Source organism: Cavia porcellus, unplaced genomic scaffold, assembly GCF_034190915.1.
Source record: "Cavia porcellus strain 051 isolate PalLab524CR breed Dunkin Hartley unplaced genomic scaffold, mCavPor4.1 scaffold_10, whole genome shotgun sequence".
Lineage (NCBI taxonomy): Eukaryota > Metazoa > Chordata > Mammalia > Rodentia > Caviidae > Cavia > Cavia porcellus.
Genome location: NW_026947493.1, coordinates 629,594 through 648,566, shown reverse-complemented (window position 1 = coordinate 648,566; position 18,973 = coordinate 629,594). Strand labels below are relative to the sequence as shown.

At 57.8% G+C, this 18,973-nt stretch overlaps 1 protein-coding gene across 1 annotated transcript in view; it reads left to right on the top strand.

Moving 5' to 3' along the window:
- Window positions 1-1,507: 1,507 nt before the first annotated feature.
- Window positions 1,508-18,973, top strand: part of Coro2b (coronin 2B) — a 100,328-nt gene continuing 82,862 nt past the window's right edge. Inside the window, exon 1 of the mRNA XM_063256875.1 lies at window positions 1,508-1,857. Coding sequence (XP_063112945.1) covers window positions 1,843-1,857 — 15 coding nt within the window. The 5' untranslated portion in view covers window positions 1,508-1,842. The remainder of the gene's footprint in view (window positions 1,858-18,973) is intronic.

Genomic DNA, 18,973 nt, shown 5'->3' with positions numbered 1-18,973 from the left:
TTTGGCTCAAGCTGATATGAGGTATTTGTCTCATCCCCGGATGCCACAGTAACAGTGGAGAGAGGGTAAGGTGCCAAGAGGTATGCTGGGTAGCCGAGGATGACAAGCTGGGAGATGACTGTGGACAAATTGAAGCTGTGACAGCAGGTGACTGGTGCTCCTGGGTTGCCCTTCGATGGCTTCCAAGGGGTCCCTAGGCCCGAAGTCCCCTGTCTGGAGGCTGAGCTACCCAAGGCAATCCCAATGCACGCTGAGAATCACTTCCAGCGCCGGATCCCCAGGTGACGAGAAATGCTTTTGAAGGTCCAGTTTGCATTTCTTCTAGGGCTGAAGGTTTGCTTTGCCTGATTTGTTTCCAGTGAGCCCACCGTAGGTACAGTGGTACACAGCAAGAGGAGGCACGTGCTTGTGCCCAGAGGGGAACAGGTCACTATCTGCACCCACATAAAGTGCGTGAACTTGCCAGCAGATGCTGGGCACTAAAGCTCACAGCACAGAACTGGAGGATACAGGTGGCAGGTGAAGAGACCGAGTTCCCAGAGGAAGAGGGTGCACTGGGGTGACACAGAAAATGGAGAGCAGGGCAAGAGGGCAATGAGGCCAGCCAGAGACATTTGCCTAGGAATTGCCCAGCAGAGAAGCTACCTGGGGCCTGGGCAGTACCAGCCACTCAAGAGATTTAGAAGTCACTGAGCCAGTTTCTGAGGATGAACAGTCGCCTCCAGCGTGGTGAGGCGCTAACAAGGCAGCAGGCGTGTGCTCGCTCTGGAGCTCACAGCTCCACACGCTGAGGGCTGAGTAAAACTTGGTTCCCTTCCTCGCTTTGTATCATTTCAGGCAAGTGCCCCCTCTCTCTGAATCTGTTTATCGGGCAGCAAAGTGGGGCGATGGTTCCTTCCTCACACTGAAGCAGGAAACCACTTGACTGCCACCAGCGCGCCGGGGCCTCCAGATGTGCGAACTTGTAGCCCTCTAACCCGCACTGCCCAGGCTTGGGAGGGGTCACAGCTTTTTCAGGACCCTACAGAGGGGGCCTCAGTCGGTGCGTGGGTCAGGATTTGCTTACCACCCTGACACACCTGCGTCCCAGGCGCAATGCATGCTCAGGGCTGCTGTGGACACACCTCAGATGGGGCCCGTCCAGCTTTTATGGCAAGGGCTCCTCGAGAGAGCTTGCGGCGCGGAGTGGCCGGAGAGGGTCGTGCGCCCCCCTCTCCTCCGCCCCCGCCCCGTCCGCGTCACCATCCGACCCGGCCCTGTTTCCTTCTGCTTGAAACCAAAGGGCGCTCCCCCAGGCCCTTCGGCCGCGGCGCGCCCGGGTTCTCCCCGCCACGCCCGACCCGGCGAGCCTGCAGGGGGCGAGCCCGCCCGCGCTCCCGCCCGACTTGGCAGCGTCCCCGCCCGCGCCAGCGGGGCGCCGGAGCCCTGTCGCCCCCACCTCGGCCCGGCAGGTGCCAGGACGGCCTCGCCGAGCCGCGCGCGTCCGGGCCCCGCGGGTTAGGGTGCGGCCGGGGCGCCGGCCCGGGCATCGCAGCGCCGGCCACGAGCGGGCGGGCGGCCGCGCTCCCGTCCGCCTCTCCCGCCCCGCCTTTGTGGCGAGTTCCCGGCCCCTTCCTCCCCGCCCCCAGCGGCCCGCTCCCGCTCCTTTCTTCCTGCCTCGCCTTCCTGCGGCGCGGAGCCTCATCCATTATAAATGCGCGGCCGCAGCTGACATCAGCGCCAGCGCGGCGGGCGCCCACGAGCGAGCGTTCTCGCGCGCAGCCCGCCGGCCCGGAGCGGCCCAGCCCGAGCGCGGGACCCCGGCCGCCGCCCCCGCACGCGCCAGCCCGGCCGACTTCCTGCATGACGGTCACCAAGGTAAGCGGCGGGCCGGGACCCGCGGGCGGCGGGGGCGCGGGGCGTAGGCGCGGGCGCGGGCGCGGGCCGGGAAGGGTGGTGCGCGCGGCGCTCGTTCCCTCCGCGCCCGGGCCGCTCGCCCTCGAGGCAGGGCGGGATGCGGCTCTGGGCTCTGGGCTCTGGCTCTGGCAGCCCTGCGGCTTGGACACCAGCCCTGGCCCTGGCCAGCGGGACTGCATTTTTAACCCTTGAGTGAGATGCTGCATATTCCGCCCCCACTCGCCCCGCCCGAGTTGTGTCCGGTGCACGCTCCGTGGGTCCATGCGTGGTGTGCACCGACTGCAGGGTCCGCCGCAGCAGGGGCTGGGCTGGACTGTGGCGTGGGCATGGAGCAGGCCCTCTGAGGAGGTCGAGCCCCACCTCACCTGCTGGCCTGGGGCACCAGCCCATAGTTCAAAACCACCCTGAGAAGAAACAACTGCCCTGTCTTTGATCGACTATCCGCGATGGATGGCGAGGCCAGTGGGCCAGCTCAGAGACCTCGCGGGGAGGAGTTGTGACAGAGACGGATCGGTGGGCATCTTTCCAGCCCCTTCTTAGAGGGCTCTTAAGACTTGCCACAGGGCCCCGCGCTCACTTGAGAACTCTGGGGGCTCCCCAGTTGCAGAGAGCATAGTTAAGAGAGGGGTGGGTGGGACAGTGGGAAGTACCCCGGTTTTGGGGACCAGGTAGTCCTGAGGTCATGTCTACCCCAAATCCCTTAGGTAACCCTTGAGGTAGTGGGGCTTCTACTTTGGGCCTCAGTTTCCTCTTGTTCCAGTGAAAATGATACCATGACTCCTGTGGGTGGTGACTGCAGTTGAAGGACCAATGAGATCAAGGGCGTGACCCTGCCCTGTGCAGAGGCCCTGGGAGCGCGGCTCACCACTCCCAGCCTGGCCTGGCTGTAGCACTGGGCTTGGCGTTGGCCTTGGCCTAGGCAGCTCTTGCACCCAGGCCAGCCTGCATTTTTCCCGGCTGCTCAGCTGGCTCTTGGGCTCTGAGTGGAGGCCAGAGTGGGCCAGGCAGCCTGCTGGGGCTGGAGCAGGGGGGGACAGATGGAGGGCAGGGTTGCAGGGGTCGCAGGGGGCTGGGGGGCTCAGGGCTGCCCATGCCCTTGTGCGATCTGTCACAGGCTGCTGGCTTCGTTGGGGTCCTCTGGCTCAACTCCACGCTTTGCCAGTGATCCTAGCACATGGTGGGAAGAGGAACTTGAAGATGAGGGGCACCCCCAATGCTGGCTGCTTTTGGGGTGACTGTTGTCATCCAGCGGGAGTGGGTTGCTTGGTGTTTTGAAATGATACAGATGCCATTCTGCTGAGAAGGATTGACATTATTGTATATTGTTATGGATTAAGAACTGGTGGTCAACGCCAACTGGATTACATCAGCATGGCACTGAGGGAAGATGCTCCACCTGAGGAAAGTTGCCAGGATAAATAGGTGGAGAAGAAGAGGGTTGAGGTGTTAAGGAGGCATTGTGGGTTCTCCTACGGGTTGGTTCTTCTGGAGAAGCTTTGGTCCTCTCATCGAGCATTGCTTCCTGGCTCCGGAGGGGAAGACATGTGCTGCCTGGTCTCCAGGATGAACTCGTCACGCTGCTTCCTGGCACGTACCCGACTGTGCTTGTTGTCGGAGGAGCTCCGGGCCTCCGTGTCGCTGAGGACAGCTGTGGTGCCTTTCAGGATAGCCCTGGTCTTTGTTGTGAGTGTGACTTCTCAGCTCCAGCATAGAACCCTCATCCCACAGCTCCTTCATCCTGCTGGCATAGACTTTCTAGCTTCCACAGCTGACCCTTGGGTCTTCCTGGCACGGATCCCTAAAAGAGACTGGCGTGAGTCCTTCTTGTGGGCTCTGAACCTCCAGCTGGACTCGTGGGAGGTGTTGTCCTGAGCGCTGGGTTTTTATCTGGACTCATGTGGGACATTGCCGTGGGGTTTAGGCTCTTGACTAAATAATCTATGTCTTTGGTGTTGTGTGGATAGATTTCCTGCATTTTCCTGTGTTAATTCCCGGTGACCATTATAAAAATATTATAAATTCCATGTCCTAATCCTAATTGTTTTCTGTGTACAACCCCGGACTACAACAGTTATTAATGCCAGAGTGTAGGCAGGTGGGACCGAAGAGCACAAGATGGCCTGGGATGGGGACAAGAAGGACGCAAGATGGATAACTGTGCTGCTCTTTATGTACTTGAGTCCATGCAGCCTTTCTTCTGGGAGGCCTGCAAGGAAAGTGCTCAGTCCCCTTTAGTGAAGGAAGAAGCTGAGGCTCAGAGAGGGGCAGTGACTTGCTAAAGGTCACACAGCAAGGAGGTGAGGGGCTTGGATTTACCCTCTGGGCTGTGTCGGTGTATGGCCAGTGACCCTCCTGTTACTGGCTATTGGGCCTGGCACCTCTCATAGTGGAGGGGCACTGCTTGGAGGCCTGGCCTCTAGCAGGAATGAGACACAGACAGCATGAGGGTGGGCACTTGGAGACAGCCTGGCAGAACTGGCCTCTTGGTGTCCACTAAGATCCCCCCTCTCCGTACCCAGCCTCCAGCAGGCCCCTCCATGTGGCTTAACCAGGGTGGCTCAGCTTAAGCCCCATCAGGGGATTAAGTCAAATCCCCGCCTTAACCCTTTCCTCCTCCCTGGCTGCCTTCACACACCAGCAGTGTTCTTGTAGGGCCCACAGGGAACAGGAGAAATGAGGCGGGACATAGGTGAGGACCTGGTGAGCGTTCTGCTCCTGCGGGTTTTCTCCTCCACGGGCCCAGGAGAGGCCACCGACCTGCATGCTGGACAGCTTGGTGTCTCATCCTCACTCTGCCAGTACCAGGCCGTGGACCTCGGAGCAGTCCCTGACATCGCTGGGCCTCCGAAGTTCCATCTGTGGAGTGCAGGGGGAGCCAGCTCAGGGGCTCCTTGGTGTCCGTGATGGTCTGGTGATCCCACAGACAGGAGGGGAACCCTAAAGGGAGAGTGGGAGATGGGGTCACTGTTGCAAATGGCAACAGAGGGAAGAGGACAGATGCAGGCTGTCCAGCCTCATGACATTTTTCCTGGGCTGCGTTGAATGATAGGAGTTGCTTTGAGCTACATATTAAATATGTACTATAGTCAATACAGATAAGTAGCAAAACCCCCTTTTAAAAAATACTTGTTATTATAACCTTAAAGAGGACTAGGCATGGTGGTGCATTCCTGTAACCCCAGCACTGGGAAGGCTGAAGCAGGATGATTGCCATGAGTTTGAGGCCAGCCTGAACTACACAATGAGACCCTGTCTGAGAAAACCAGAGCAAGGGGCTTGGAGGATGGCAGGACCGGACAACTCCATGGGCCTAGGAAATGGAGAAGAGGAAGCAGGCAGCAAGTCGCTGGGCCCTCAGATCACTTCCTGAGAGGACGTGAGCCTCAGTTTTCTGTCCAGCACTCTTCTTTCAAAGAACCCCAACCAGCAGTAGGGACACACCCACGTGGACCTGCATCATGACCTTCTCACCTGGTGGCATCTATCCTGGTTACAGTGTTTTAAATTCTGTGTTCTCTTATGCATTTGACTTAGCTACCTTTTATTCCTTTATGTAACAAGAAAAGGAATGATACCAAAAAAAAAAAAAAAAAAGTACTCACTGGGGAGAACCAGATGCAGGCCACGAATGTCCATCCATGGGAGGTCGGGGCCACTCCTCCACTCAGAGTCTGTCTAGCTTGCTTCCATAGCAAGGCAGGAACAAGCACTCATCTTCCTGCCTCAGCCTCCTGAGTGTTGAGATTACAGACTTGTGCCCCTGCTGGCCAGCACTTTTAAACATGTTTCTAAATTGCTTTAGCAAGGCAATTTAAGCAAAGAAGGAAACGTGTTAGGATTGCAGCCTGGAAATTGTGATGCAGGATTTCACGACCCCTTTTGCTGCTCAGGCTCCTTTGCATTGATTTCCTGGCTCAATGACTGTGCTGTGGCCAGAGGTGGGGGCTCTAGGGAAGCGAGGAAGTGGCTCACAGTGACCCCAGGGCTCCCCTGTTGTCAGGAGTGCTGTATTGAGTGAAGGGCTAGTGAACGGAGTGCCTTGCTGGTTTTTGCTCCAGCTGGGAGGGTCAGTTCCTGGAAGGGAGTCCCTGGAGAGGCAGGACTGGGGAGGAAGGGTGGGGGCAGAGAGTCCTGGCTTCCAGCATCTTCCTCCTCTGGAAACCAGTGAGTTCTCCAGTGACCAGTGAGTCTGGTCACTGTCCCTGCCCCTGTCTCCTGCCCCTGGCTGCTGCTGAAGATGGTGTGGCCCCATCCAGGTAGAAACAGCTATGTGGCAAAGCCCAGCTGTCTCTGGGGCACCTGTAGGCCTGCAGGGGCAGAGAATGTTGGAGAAGTCACAGGGCAGAGCAAGGGACCTGAGGTTCAGGTCAGAGGCTGTCACTTGCCTGTGGTCATCCAGTGAGGCTGGAGCCTGAGTCCCTCGTACTCCTGGTGCGTGCTCTTCCCAGCTGGCTGCCCTGTGAGGGAACGTGGGGCAGCCTGAATCCAGCTGAGGTTTTGGCCCCTGCAGGTTCCCCTTGGCGTCACCCTTGCTTCCCACTGAAACCCTGGTTCCCCTCTATTGGTGGCCTCTTCCCTTGGAGGAATAGCTTGAGGGGGTCCAGGTGACCAGGAAACCCTGGCTATACCCAGAGTTATGATGGTGGGGAGCATTACAGGTCCTGGCTGGCCCACAGTCCAGCCACCCTATGGGGTGCCTGACCCCCAGACCCTATATTCCCCAGCAGTTCTTTCCTGTCTTGAGTTGGTGACAGCATGTCCCCAAGCCGTGGTCAAATGTCCCAGAGACCTCAGCACAGACACAGCTGGAAACCCTGGGGAAGGGCGGCCTTTGCTGCTCCTGTCTCCATTCTCTCAAGATGTCAAATCCTGGTGCCAAAGCTGGGCAGCCGCTCTTCATTCCTCTGGCACTTTGGGAACCATGTGATTGGGCTTTAGGGTCACAGAACACATAGGCTGTGGCCCTTGCTGTGCGGGATCTTAGAGGAGACAGATGTGGACAGGTGTGCCTGAGCCCTGAGTTTGGAGCCTCAGGGTCCCGAGGGTGCCAGGTGGGAGCGGCTGTCTTGCTTGCATTCTGTGAGGCTCAGTCATTGCCGGCCCTTTCCTTCCCTGCTATGGCTCCCACTAGGCAGGGAGACTCCTCTCCAGAAAACCTGTCAGCCTCTTTGTTTCTGATGTCTGCAGGCCCTGTGTTCCCTTGCCCTGGGCCACAGCCACCTTGGCACCTATGGCTGCTCCTAGAGGCATCTGGGAAGGATGGGAGTCGGTGTAGACTGGAGCCTGGCAGGGTAGGGGCTGGATACAGGCAGGATCCACAGCCTGGCAGTACCGGGCCTGGCAGCACCACTGGCATGGAGTGAGTTTTTCCACTTCTCTGCCGGCCAGTGCGGGTGGAGGAGCCCGGGCTCTTGGCACTGGGCAGCCCAGAGTCTGATCTGGCTGTGGCTGGCCACAGGACTTGTCTGGTGTTAGGAGATGTGTGTCCTCGTCTCCGTTAGCTCCCTGGAGTCGCCCTCTCCTTGCCTTAGCAGCTGGTACAGGACAGGCCTGCCAGGGAGGGACAGCTGCAAATCCAGTGGCTTCCACATGAAAAGAAGTTGTTCAGAATGAGCCTGTCCTTTGTGAGCCTGGAGTGTGGGACCAGCTGCTCAGGAAGGAGGGGTGCAGAGGGAGGCTGGCCCCTTCCCTGCCCTGCTCCCTCCTCGCCCCTCCCCCGCTCCAGTCCCGCGGAGGCTGCTGGGGGGACTTTGTAATTGGTTTCAGGCTGGCACTCTCCTTCCAATTAATTAAGAAAGCACCAGGAGGCTCTGGGTTTGTGGGCGTGGGCGCCTTATTGCACTGCATCCTGCAGCACATCCTGTAGCCTCGGGGAGGGGGCCCTCAGTCACAGGAGGAATGAATGGTCTGGGTGGGGAGAGGGGCACACCCACAGCGCTCAGGTGCTCAGAGGCACAGCAATCTGGGTGTCACCCTCCCCAGCCCAGAAAGCTGCCCCAGAATCCTAGGCTAATAGATTATTAGGTGGGCATTGGGCTTGGAAACCAGGGGGTGACTGGAGCTTGGCATCTGCCCCATTTGCCAGAGGAGGAAACTGAGGCTTGGCAGGCAGAATCGAAGGTTGGACCATGGCAGGGAGCGGGAGCTGCTTCCGCTGGGCCTTTCCTCCAGGTGCGCATCCACCCCATGCACTGGCTCCGCTTAGGGACATCTGGATATGGTGACACATCTGGTGACCTGGGTGACGCCTGTGCCAAGGTGCCTTACCTGAGCCTGTGCCCTTGTTGGAAAGGATGGGCACCCTCCCTGTAGACGATGTCTGCCCTGGGCTTGGGTGGGGTTAAGCCTGGAGCAGAACAAGGCGTGACCAGGGCAAGGCCCACACCTCCACCTCCACTCGGAGCTGGCTTCATTCAGAGAATCCAGGAGTCTGGGCCTCGTCTGCAGCTGCCTCTCTCAGAGGCCCCGGTTATCTTAGGGGGCCAGAGCTAAGATGCAGGCTTTGAAGTCAGGCTTTCTCTGTGTGTCCTCAAGCCAGTTGCCTGACCTCTCTGCTCATCGGTTTCCCCATCTGTGTGTTGAGATTGTTAATAGGGGCACTTAGCCCCTATTAGCATTATCACTAAGAGGTCCAAGGGTAGTACTTCTTGGGTGCCTGGCACTGTCTGGGGTTCCCCACGAGCAGTACTGAGGGGACCATTCCTAGATGGCATTCGTCCAGCTCATCTGGGTCAAAATGGCTCACTGTGGGGACATCCTGTGTGCCAGGAGGGATGAGCCACGGTATGTGTGTCAGCTTACCAAATCTGCAGAGCAGCGTCATGGTGGGGGAAGCTGTTACCATCGCTTTACAGATGAAAACCAGGCCCAGAGCAGTCAAGTAGCTTGCAAAAAGTCACCCAGCAAAGGAGAATGAAGGCCAGTCCAGATGTGGCCCTGCCCGCGGCACACTTTCCTTCCCTCCCTGCTGCTGGAAATGGTGACAGCAGCTTGGATCTGGGCTCTTTCTTGAGCTGACCCAGGGAAGGGGAGCCAGAAAGTGGCCTCAGCCTCCTTGAGCCTCCTTGGCTGTGTAAGGAGACAGGGGGCCTCCTGGCTCCAAGGAGAAGGCCAGTGCATTGATTTCCCCAAGAGGAGACTTCGGTAGGAAAATAGCGGCCTTGTGTGGTCAGTGGGCTCCCTTCTGAACCAGCTTTTCCTGTAGATCTTTCTTATTTTCTACACTGGGCTTTGGTCTTTAAAGTAAAACTGGGGAAAATAGACGATAGCTCGATAGATAGAGGGAGGCGGAGAGAGGTGGAGAGAGGCTTCTTGCCTTTCATTTGGCTTCTGCCCCGCTGGGGCTCAGGGAAAGCAGGTGCCTTGCATGGTACTCAGGTCACAGGCTTAATCATTGTCCCTGCCCGTGACACTTGAGGTCACCCAAGGCTCCAGGTGCCCAGGGTCGGGGTGCAGAGGGTGCCTCTTTCCTAGGTGCAGGTCTCATCTTCCGAGGCATGGTAGTGGCTCCAGAAGCGACTGACCCTTCCACCACAGTACCTGGTGTAGGCCCCACAGATGAAGACCCTCGTACGGGACAGGCTGGGACATAGCTCGGTGGTAGAGTACTTGCCTCACAAGCGCTGGGGCTTGGACTTGCTCCCCACCGCTGCAAATAAAAAGATCGTAATTCATATTATTAACATGGTTAATCTTCTTGACAACTATGAGATTTGAGCTGTTATTAGTCCCCTTTCTAGAGGTGCAGGAGCAGAGGCTCAATCAGAGAAAGGGAGGTGACTGAATGAGGTCACACAGGGACCCAGAAGCTCTGTTCAGCTGGTAGGAGTTGCTCTGCAGTTTTACCGAGCAACAGCCCTGGAGACAGAGACCCAGCCTCCAGGGCTGTGTGACCTGTGTGAGCTGGGCTGGCTCCTGAAGCTCTCTGAGCCCCTGTCTGCCGAGGGTGCTGGAAGCTGTAGGTGCTGTGGGAAGAAAGCTGCTTGCTTGCTGTCATGGAGCAGGATGGCTTACGGTCCTGTCTGTGTGAGCCAGTCCCCCTTCCTCCTTTGCTGGGTTCCCTGGCCTTCAGAGCCACCAAGTTAGCCGGCCGCCTCCTGCTGCAGCTCGACTTCAGAAGTGATTCACAGCACGTGGGTGGCAGAGAGCTCCTGGCTTCCAAACAGCCTCTCTCTGTTCCTGCTCTGTTGAGCTAGTTCGGTACAGCTGAAAAGTTCCTGTTCCGTCTATTTTGGCTGCTTTAATATGCTTGGGACAGATTCGGTGTCCTGCTTTTATTTGAGAAGTCAGCCAAATAATGCATTGGGATTTTGATGTGTTCCATCCTGGCTCCCTCTGGAAGGTGGGGAGTAGGGGTCCCACAGCACGGTCCTACCTGGTCCCTGCAGGTCTCCGGCCCAATAACCTTGACCTTCGCTGCAGCTATAGGTCAGCTGGGGCTGGGGCTTCAGTTCTGCCCCCTCCCTTTTTTAGGATTGATGGGAAGAGATATGTTCCACTAGCTAAAGGTACTCACAATTCTGGAATCTCCTGGAATTTCCAGGAGGTGGAGCAAGTGATGGCAATCCAGGGGTTCCTGGGAGACAGACAAAGGGATTGAATTCCTGCATTTTTTGCTTAGCTGTGAAGAAAGCTGCTTGTGCTGTACCCCTGACCTCCCGCCCTGGGCTGGGCTCAGCTTACAGGAATGCACCGGGAAGTCTGGGATGCCAAGAAACTTGGGATTCTGGGCAAGGGGATTTCTGCATACCTGGGACCAGCTGGTAACTTTTTGTTGTGACAACTCTGTCATCTGAGTGTCATCTGTCATCTTCCTGCCTCAGGCATCCTGATATCTAAGAATTAAGTCAAGCTGTTATGGACAGAGGTGACTTCAGGGCCTGCCTGAGCTGTCCCATTAAAGGGGCTCTTTGGGGATCGGGGTTCCCAGCTCTGGACCCCGGGGATCTTGGGTTCTAGTCCCAGGCCAGCAGGCAGGGGCCTTGTGTGGTTCTGTTCTGGCCCGTGTTTGATGAATGTGAGCCGTGGTTCCCGAGGCCAACTGTGTCTCCTCTTTCAATGCCTTTCTCAGCACTCATCAAAGGGTGGGTGGGGTCCCAGACTTTGGGGTACCTGGTGTGGACACACAAGATTTGGTGGCATTCAGGGCAAGTCTGAAATATCCCTGGGAGTTGCTGCTCTAGCTAAACCCTCATGCTCACCAAGCCATGAACTGCTGGGAGCCAGCGCGGCTGTGGAGGCCTGCAGTGGACACCCCTATTTTGCAGAGGGGAAGCCGAAGGCCGGAAGTCCTACCCACAAGAGCATGGGAAGAGGAGGGTCGCTGACTCCCCTCTCCCAAGTTCATTGGATTGACCAGGTTTTTCTAGGCTTTTGGTAGCCATGGCCTGATTTAGAAGTGCAGGGCGGAGGAAAGGTCCGTGAGTCCTTAGCTCAGGTGCCAGGGCTCTCTGAGTGGCAAGTGTGGAACCCAGCGGCCAGGCAGGAGGGACAGGAGGAGCAACTCCGGGCTCTTGATGACCAGTCACCAGGCTGTGATTACGTGCTGGGCTGCCACGTGCTCAGTGGCCGGTCAGGGAGGGCCAAACCTGGCCCTGCCTCCTGGCAGCGTGCGTCACGGCAATCTCTCCCTGTTCTTTTATCTCTGAAACCATGAGAAGCACCGCTAGACTGGGAGCCAGCACCGCTAAGAGTTTTTCTTTGGCCACACTTTATCACAGGCTACAGGAATTTCCCCGCCAAGCTTTCCCTGGAACTCTGGCTTGGAGGAGGGAGAAAGGGAGAGGGGATAGGCGGAAGTGAGGGGACACTCAGGACCCACAAACAGCCGCCCCTCTGAGGCCAGGAAGAACAGGGTGCTGCAGCAGCCAGACTGCAGGCTATGTGGGCCTCAGCCTGGAAAAGCAATGGGAACTACCCGATGAGGCTGTCCTGGGCCTGTCCCCCAGGTTGTGCACTGCCCACTTGTTATCTTGCAATTCTGCTGTTGTGCCCACTTTGCAGGTAGGGAAACTGAGTCACAGAGAAGATGCCTTTACGGCAGCAGAGGGGGAAATGGGACTTGACTCTGATGGGGGTACAGATGGAGAGAACCCCACTCTGGTTGCCCGCCTTCCCTGCACCACCCCTGTGAGGCCTGAGATGCGTGCTGAACCCATTTGCAGAGGGCTGGGTGCTGGGCCCTAGATGCCCAGGGAGTGACGGCAGAGCAGTGTCTTTCCTCAGGGTTGCGCCAGTCCACAGGGGCACAGGCCAGCCAGAGGGGCGCTCGGCACAGCTGCAGTGATGCTGGGAAGGGAGGCTGCTGGGCAGGGTGTGAGAGGGCTGCAGGGGCAGGTGGGAGCTGTGGGAGTGCTGGATGCTGTGCCTGAGGGCAGGGCTGCATCCTGTGGATGTTCTGGGGAGCCCTAAAGAGCTCTTAAGCAAAGACACTGCTGTCGTGTTTGCAGCTGAGCCTTCTGCCCCAGCCATGTTGCCCAAGAGGCAGCGAGGGAGGGTGGGGAAAGGTTTCAGGGCCCAGCCTGGCTTTCCCCTTTGTCTGGGTTCAGGCTCTGTGTGTGCCCCCAAGGAGATAGCCCAGCCCACCACCACCACCCCAGCTTTTCCCATCCACCTGGACTGCAGGAATGGCTCGATCCAGGTATGAAAAGCTAGGTGGGATGAGGGGCCAGGAAGACCTGGTCAAAGCCCTAGTGACAAGAACCCTGGGATGTATCCAAAAGCTTCCTGGATATCCCAGCCCTGGCATTGCTTGTCTGCAGGAACTTAGGTTGGTGCTTATCCCCACTCCCATCTGGGACACAGTTTCCCCAACTGTCTAGCAGAATCTTGGGAGAGAACCTGGAGCCATGGGGGATACATTAGCACATATGTGTCAGTGTAGCAAGCTGCCTGGTGGACACAGTGTGTATGTTTGATGCTTAATTAGAAAGCACAAATGGAAAAGGCGTCTTTCCGGCTGTCAGCTGTTCACTCTGTACCTGTGTCTGTGCTCCAGATAGCACAGCTGTGCAGTGGTGAAGGTCCTGCTGGTCTGGGTGCTGTCAAGGGAGCTCAGTACGCAACCTTCACTGGCTCCCACTGTCCGTGTTGTGGCTCTGACCCCGGTGCTGTCACCTGGTGAGGTTTAAACGCTGTCTCAAGCCAGCTCCTGGGCTCACAAACCGTGTGCTGCTTGCTTCTGTGTTTTACCGTCCCAGTCTTGAAATTCCTTGTGTGTGGCTTGAGGCTGTCCTGACCCTCAACAACTGCAGGGAAGGTGCTAGAGCGTGGATGTCTAGGTGTTGGGACAAGAAGACCTCGTATGGGACAATGTCCCAAGACTGGGTCTCGGGTGATGGTGGCAGACAGCCGTGAGGGAGCTCAAGGAGAAGGGGGAGCATTGTGGGGTATGGTGGTCTGGGGAGGCTTCCTGGGAGAGGTGGCACCTGCAGCCAGCCTGAGAAGAGAGAGACAGGAAGGGAAGGAGAGAGAGACCGGAAAAGGAAGGACTCATCTGGGGAGGAAGGGTCCAAAGAGCTGTGGCCTGGAGGCTGGGTGCGGCTACATTTGAAAGTGCAGGAAATGACCGTCTGAGATGCTGAATCCTCTTGGCACTGGGGAGCCAGTGAAGGTTCAGGATCCAAGAATAACGTGGATGATCAACAAGGAGGGGTGTTTGGGGGAATTTTCTTTGGGGAAGGGTGGCTTTCTTCACTAGCCACTGAGGTTTCTGCCTGCCCGTTCCTGAAGGCCCAATGTGGGCACACCCTGTGGGCAGTGCCTGTCTGGTCTAGGTCCCCAGTGAGGGTGGCCCTGAGGCCCTGCAGTGGTGCGGGTGGGTGGACCCGGATGCTGCTGGTAGAAAGGGCTCTGCCCCTGCCCCAGACACCGCAGTGCTGGGCGTGGGGGTGCAGCAGCCCCACCATGGGAATTACCAGCAGCAGATCAAAGGCACATCTGGGCGTCTGTCCCTCCTGAAATGCTTCTGCAGGCAGATGAGAAAGTGGCTGTGTTTATGGGACTTGGCCTCCAGGGAAAAAGCCCCAGGGAGGGGCCACTTCTCCTGTCTCCCAGCCTGGAGCAGAGATGGGCTTGCTTTGGGTTTGAAGCTGAACCAAGCCATGTGTTTGCAAAGGAAGGGATAGAATTTCTGGGCCAGTCAGATGGTCCTGTCACCTTCCTGCCTGGAGTTCCCAGGAGCCTTTCAGCGTCTGCTTTTCTGGTTACCTCACAAAGCCTGTGTCTGCCATGGACTCTGCCTCTAACATGCTATGTGACCATGGCAAGTTGCTTACCCTCTCTGGGCTTTTGAGTCCCCCTGGGAGACAGCTGTATCATCTGAGTGGGTCTGTCCCTTGGTGGGGCTTGTAGTGCTTGAGCTGGGAAGTAAGACTTCTGAGATGCAAGGTGCTTGGAGGAAGCCTCAAACCATTCCAGGGACCTGGTGGTGAGGTATTCAAGCCCGAAGACCTGCTGAGATGCCCTGCCTCAGGGTGGGACAGAGGGGCCCTGCCTCCTTCCTCTCTGAGTAGGACTCAGTGTCCCATGTCCCTGGGAATGCAGGCGGGATTTCCTCCCAGGAAGGGAGCAGGCTTCCGGTTTACATCTCCAGGGAGCCAAGGGACCAGGAGCAGGGTAGCACTTCCTCCTGCAAGAGACAGCTTCTTCTTTAGATGTGGGAGCCCACGGCCCTGGCCGGAGCCCTGAGCTGTGTGGAGGCCTGGATCGCCTGCTGTTCCCTCCCTCAGGGCTCTGGGAGCTGCTCTCAGCTCAGCCCTGGGGCCCAGGCCTAGCGGTTTCTCGGAGCAGAGTGAACGGCAGGTGTTCCGTTAGAGCCATCGGAATCGCCATGCACACCAGCACCCCTTCTATCCTTGCCCTGTGCGGGGCACCGTGCAGGCTCAGGACGAAGAGAGAGGACCCTTCTCCCCAGCTGGGAGGGCCTTGGAGTCTGCCTGACAGACAGACAGACAGACAGACAGACAGGAGGAAGTGACTGGCTGGCCGAGGGCTGCACGGGACGCAGGCACACGGAAGGAGAACGCAGCAGGGGCTGGCCTGGGCGTGGCCAGGGGCTGGTGGTGGCCTTAGCTTTGGCTTTGGACAGCAGGCTGGGCTGGCACGGTGGAGGTGACGCAGAAGGAGTTGATGCAGGTCCACAGCGTGGTTCGTGGGGAGTCCTGGGCCCTGGGGCTGCCCGGTGGGATGTGGGGCCCAGATGGGCAGTGGGTGGAGACCAGGCTGGCAGTGTGTGAGGTGCTGCTCCCGGGCCTTGTGCCTGTGCCGCCCACATCCAGAAGGAGCCTGGAGCAGCACAGGGGTGCCATGAACTGCGGGAATCTCTGGCCACTCCCATCTCTGCAGCCTGCCCCAGCTGGTGACTGTCCTAGGTGATGAGATAGAGTCATGGCAAGCAGAACAGACAGGTCCCTGGTGCCTGGAGGGCAGGGGCAGCACAGAAAAGGCCATGAAGAAACAGGCAGGGGCACAGGAGGAGGCAGCCCTGCTGGGGGCACGGGACACCAGGGGCTGGAAAGGAGCATGGAGCTGCACGGAACCTGGGGACGTCTTCCTGGCTGAGGGCCGCAGCTGAAAGGGAGGAGGAGCCTGCCTGCTGCCTAAGACAAGCAGGCCCGCATCTGAGGGTCAGAAGGGAGGCTGAGGGGGAAGTCGGTCCTGCCCACCACAGGCTAGCATGGGCTAGGTGCTCACTAATGTTTGTTGACTGATTATTTGAGAATGACTGCTCCAGGAGCTGTGGGGAGGACAGGGAAGAAGGGATTAAGGCAGGAGCCCTGCAGCCCCATTGAGCCATAAGAATCTGAGCCAAGGCAGAAGCAGCAGCCTGGGAAGGATAAGGCAGGCCTTGGTGGCTGGGAGAAGGAGAGGGACACCCCACAGCTACCAGGGCATCTGAGCTCTGGGGAGAAGGACCAGCTCCCAAGTCTATGGAGGTAGCAGGCTGGGGATGGCCATGGTGGGCCCCTGCTTGGGCTCTGTGGCCTTGTGAGTGGCCCTGCCCTGGGCTATGCACAAATCCAGAGCCTCCCACGCCGCCTGCTCAAATTGGGCCGAGTCTGGCTCTCCGGAGTCCTCTGGGCTGCCGTCCCAGCCGGCCTCAGCTCATTAGTATTTTGAGCAGAAGCTCATTTCTTCCTCATCCTGTAGGGAATCAGTGCCCTGCTCGCTTTGAACTGGGTAAAACCGAAGAGCAGTTAGGAGGCACAGTCTTCTCGGTCAAGGAGACGTGACGGGGCAGCAGCCTGCTGCCCACCTGCCCGCTGAGCAGGGCTTTGCCGGGGTGCCCTGGTTTTGGGGGGCAGGGAGTGGAGATGCTGTGGGATAGAAGCCACTGCTAACAAAAGCTGGAAGTGCGGAGGTGGCCCCAGAGCATCCTGTGACCCAAGGCCGTGTTTCATGTCTGTGCAGTAACCCAGGAGGCTGGGAGGTGGGCTCCGCTGCATCCACTCATGGCTGGGGAAACTGAGGCTTAAGGGGATGGGTCACACTCCCAAAGTCACATGGCCCTTGGGTCTGCCACATCCCTAGTGCACTACAGAAACTGGATCCTTAATTGCCTGACATTTTGCCTTTCAAAACATTGCTTTTAGCCAGTCGCTCCTCCTAATTTCTGCTTCCTCCCATCAAAATCAAAAGAAAAAGAAGAAAAAAAAGACCTCACAAACAAAACCCTCCGTTGCTATGGAACACAGACGCATCACCAGAGTTACTGCTACAGACTGGGGCTCAGAAGAGGCATGGGCCAAAGTCCAGGTTGTGGCTCTCTGTCCTTGTCCTTATCCTGGGGTGGCACAGTTAAGCCCACTATTCCTTGGCCTGGGGCAGCTGGCCAGTTGGGGGCCCTGGTGGAGGCTCAAGGCCTGGGCTGACCCGGGGAAGTGGGGGGTGGGCAGGCGGGTGAGGAGGTTGGGCTGTGGGCTGACCGTGCAAGTCTGGAGCCTTGGCTGCCTCTGGTCCTGTGCTGTGTGTGGCTGTGGTTTTTGCTAATAGCAGCATCCTAGAGAAAAATCGATCTGAGGGTAGCAACCCCAGTGTTCTCTGCAGAGCAGACCTGCATTCTAGACAGGCCGACTTCAGAGAGCACAGTGGGGCGGGGGGGGGGGGGGAATTGAGTGTCCTGGTGAATGTCAGCTGCCCATCTTCCAGTCCCCTTTCTTATCCTGGAACCCCTATGCCCAGTGGCCCCTCTGCAGTGAGCTTCTGTCTCTCCACTTTTTATGTGTCATTTTAATTCCATAGCAATCTGGAGTCTACCCTGGCCCACCCTTCTCTCCGCTGTAATGAGAGGAGACTTAGGTAGTAACAGACTCGTCTGCCCTTCCCAAGGATGTGCTCTCGTCCTGCATGGGAAGAGCATCTTATCGTATATACTGAGGTGTCTCCCAAAGCCTTGTGTGTATGTAGATGGGGCTTTTTGAAGGTGACTGGATTATGAGGGTATCAAAACTGGCCTGCTGTTCGAAGGTGGGATCTGGTTGAAAGCGGTGGGTGAGCGAGGGAGGGGCCTGGATGAACTCTCTGAGCTGCTGGCTCCTTCTTCTTTCCTGGCCGCCATGAGGTGAGCTTCTCTCCTCCCCACCAGACCCTTCCACCATGCCCTCCTGCCTTGGAGCTGGCCAACTGTGGACTAAACACATGAATGAAAATAAACCTCTCTCTCTCTCTCTCTCAGTTATAGGTGTCAGGAATTATGTCCCATTGAGGACAAAAATGACCAAGACAGGGGGTGAGCCTAGGGAGCCCTGGGATGCTCCCCTGTGCCTGGCCTATTTGTAGGAGCTCCCGAGCCTGTACGTGAGGGCCTGGGACCAATCAGATTGAGTGAGTTTATTCCTCATTCTTCTGCCCTGCAGAGCTGCTTAGAGAGAGGTGCCCAGGCAGAATTCTAAAGGAGGAGAAATTCTCCCCCGGGGCCTCCCTGACCTCCCGCCCTGGAGAGGCATGCTCTGGTGACCTGGTGACAGCAGTGTGCCCTCCAGGCTCTGCCCTCCCTTGGGAGGTGACCATATGCTTCCCGGACATCCGAATCTCATTATCCTCCCACTCAAAAATTCATCTTACCTAATTGTGCTCGAGGCCTGAGTGAATTCAGTCTATTAGCCAAGCTCTGTGGGCCTGGGATCTCCATGGCAACGGAGGATGCCTCCTAATGAACTGCATCCTTGGAGACTGACTGGGGGGTAATCCCCTGCCTCTTCATCCTGCTGTTCTTGCTGACCCTGCTGTTGGGTAAGGCCCCCTACCTGGAGGGGAGCTGGGGCTGGGAGAGAGTGTGGAGCCCCCATCTATCCCAGGACTTCGTGGAGGGGAGACACTCAGATGATGCCACAATCTTGTCACTGACTGGGGATTTCCTCAATAAACAGCATTTAAAAAACTGTACACACACACGCACACACGCGTGTGCATGCATACACACACACACACACATGGCACACAGCACACCAAATTCCACAAGTGTAAGCATATTGATTTGGAAGATCTCTCTGGAATGTGGAAATCAGGGCCTCCTTAGAGACCAGACAGCACTGTCACCCCCAGCAGGAAGCCTTCCTAGGGCGTCTGCCTCCCCGGCCTGCTCTGGGATGAGGCTTGGTCAGTTGTCCCACTCTTTCCAGCCCAGGCTGCTCAGGCATGGACTTTGCTGAGTTCTTCATACTGTCTTCCCTGCCCAGGAGGTGGCGAGTTCCTCCCTGTGTCCCTGTGTCGCCTCTGGAGCCCCAGACCTAGGGGCTTTGCCAGCAGCCCTGCTCTGACTTCGGGCCACTCCTGGGCTGCCTCCTGTGATGGTGGTGATGGCTGAGGGAGGAGGAGGAGGCTGTGGAGGAGGAAGGGGTAGGGAGCTGCAGACTCAGCAGCTCTTGTGGAGGGGAGGCCACCACTCCTCCCCCTGGGCTTCCTGCTGATTTCTGGGTTCCTGGAAGTGGAGGGGGATGAGTGTGGAGGAGGCCATCTGTCTGCCTTGTAATTAAAAGGGGCAGGACACCTCCCGAGGCCTTTTGGACAGCGGCCCTCCTGTGCTGTGCAGATGGGAGCCTGGGGTGGCAGGCAGGTGTGGAGTGGCAGAGGGCCTGCG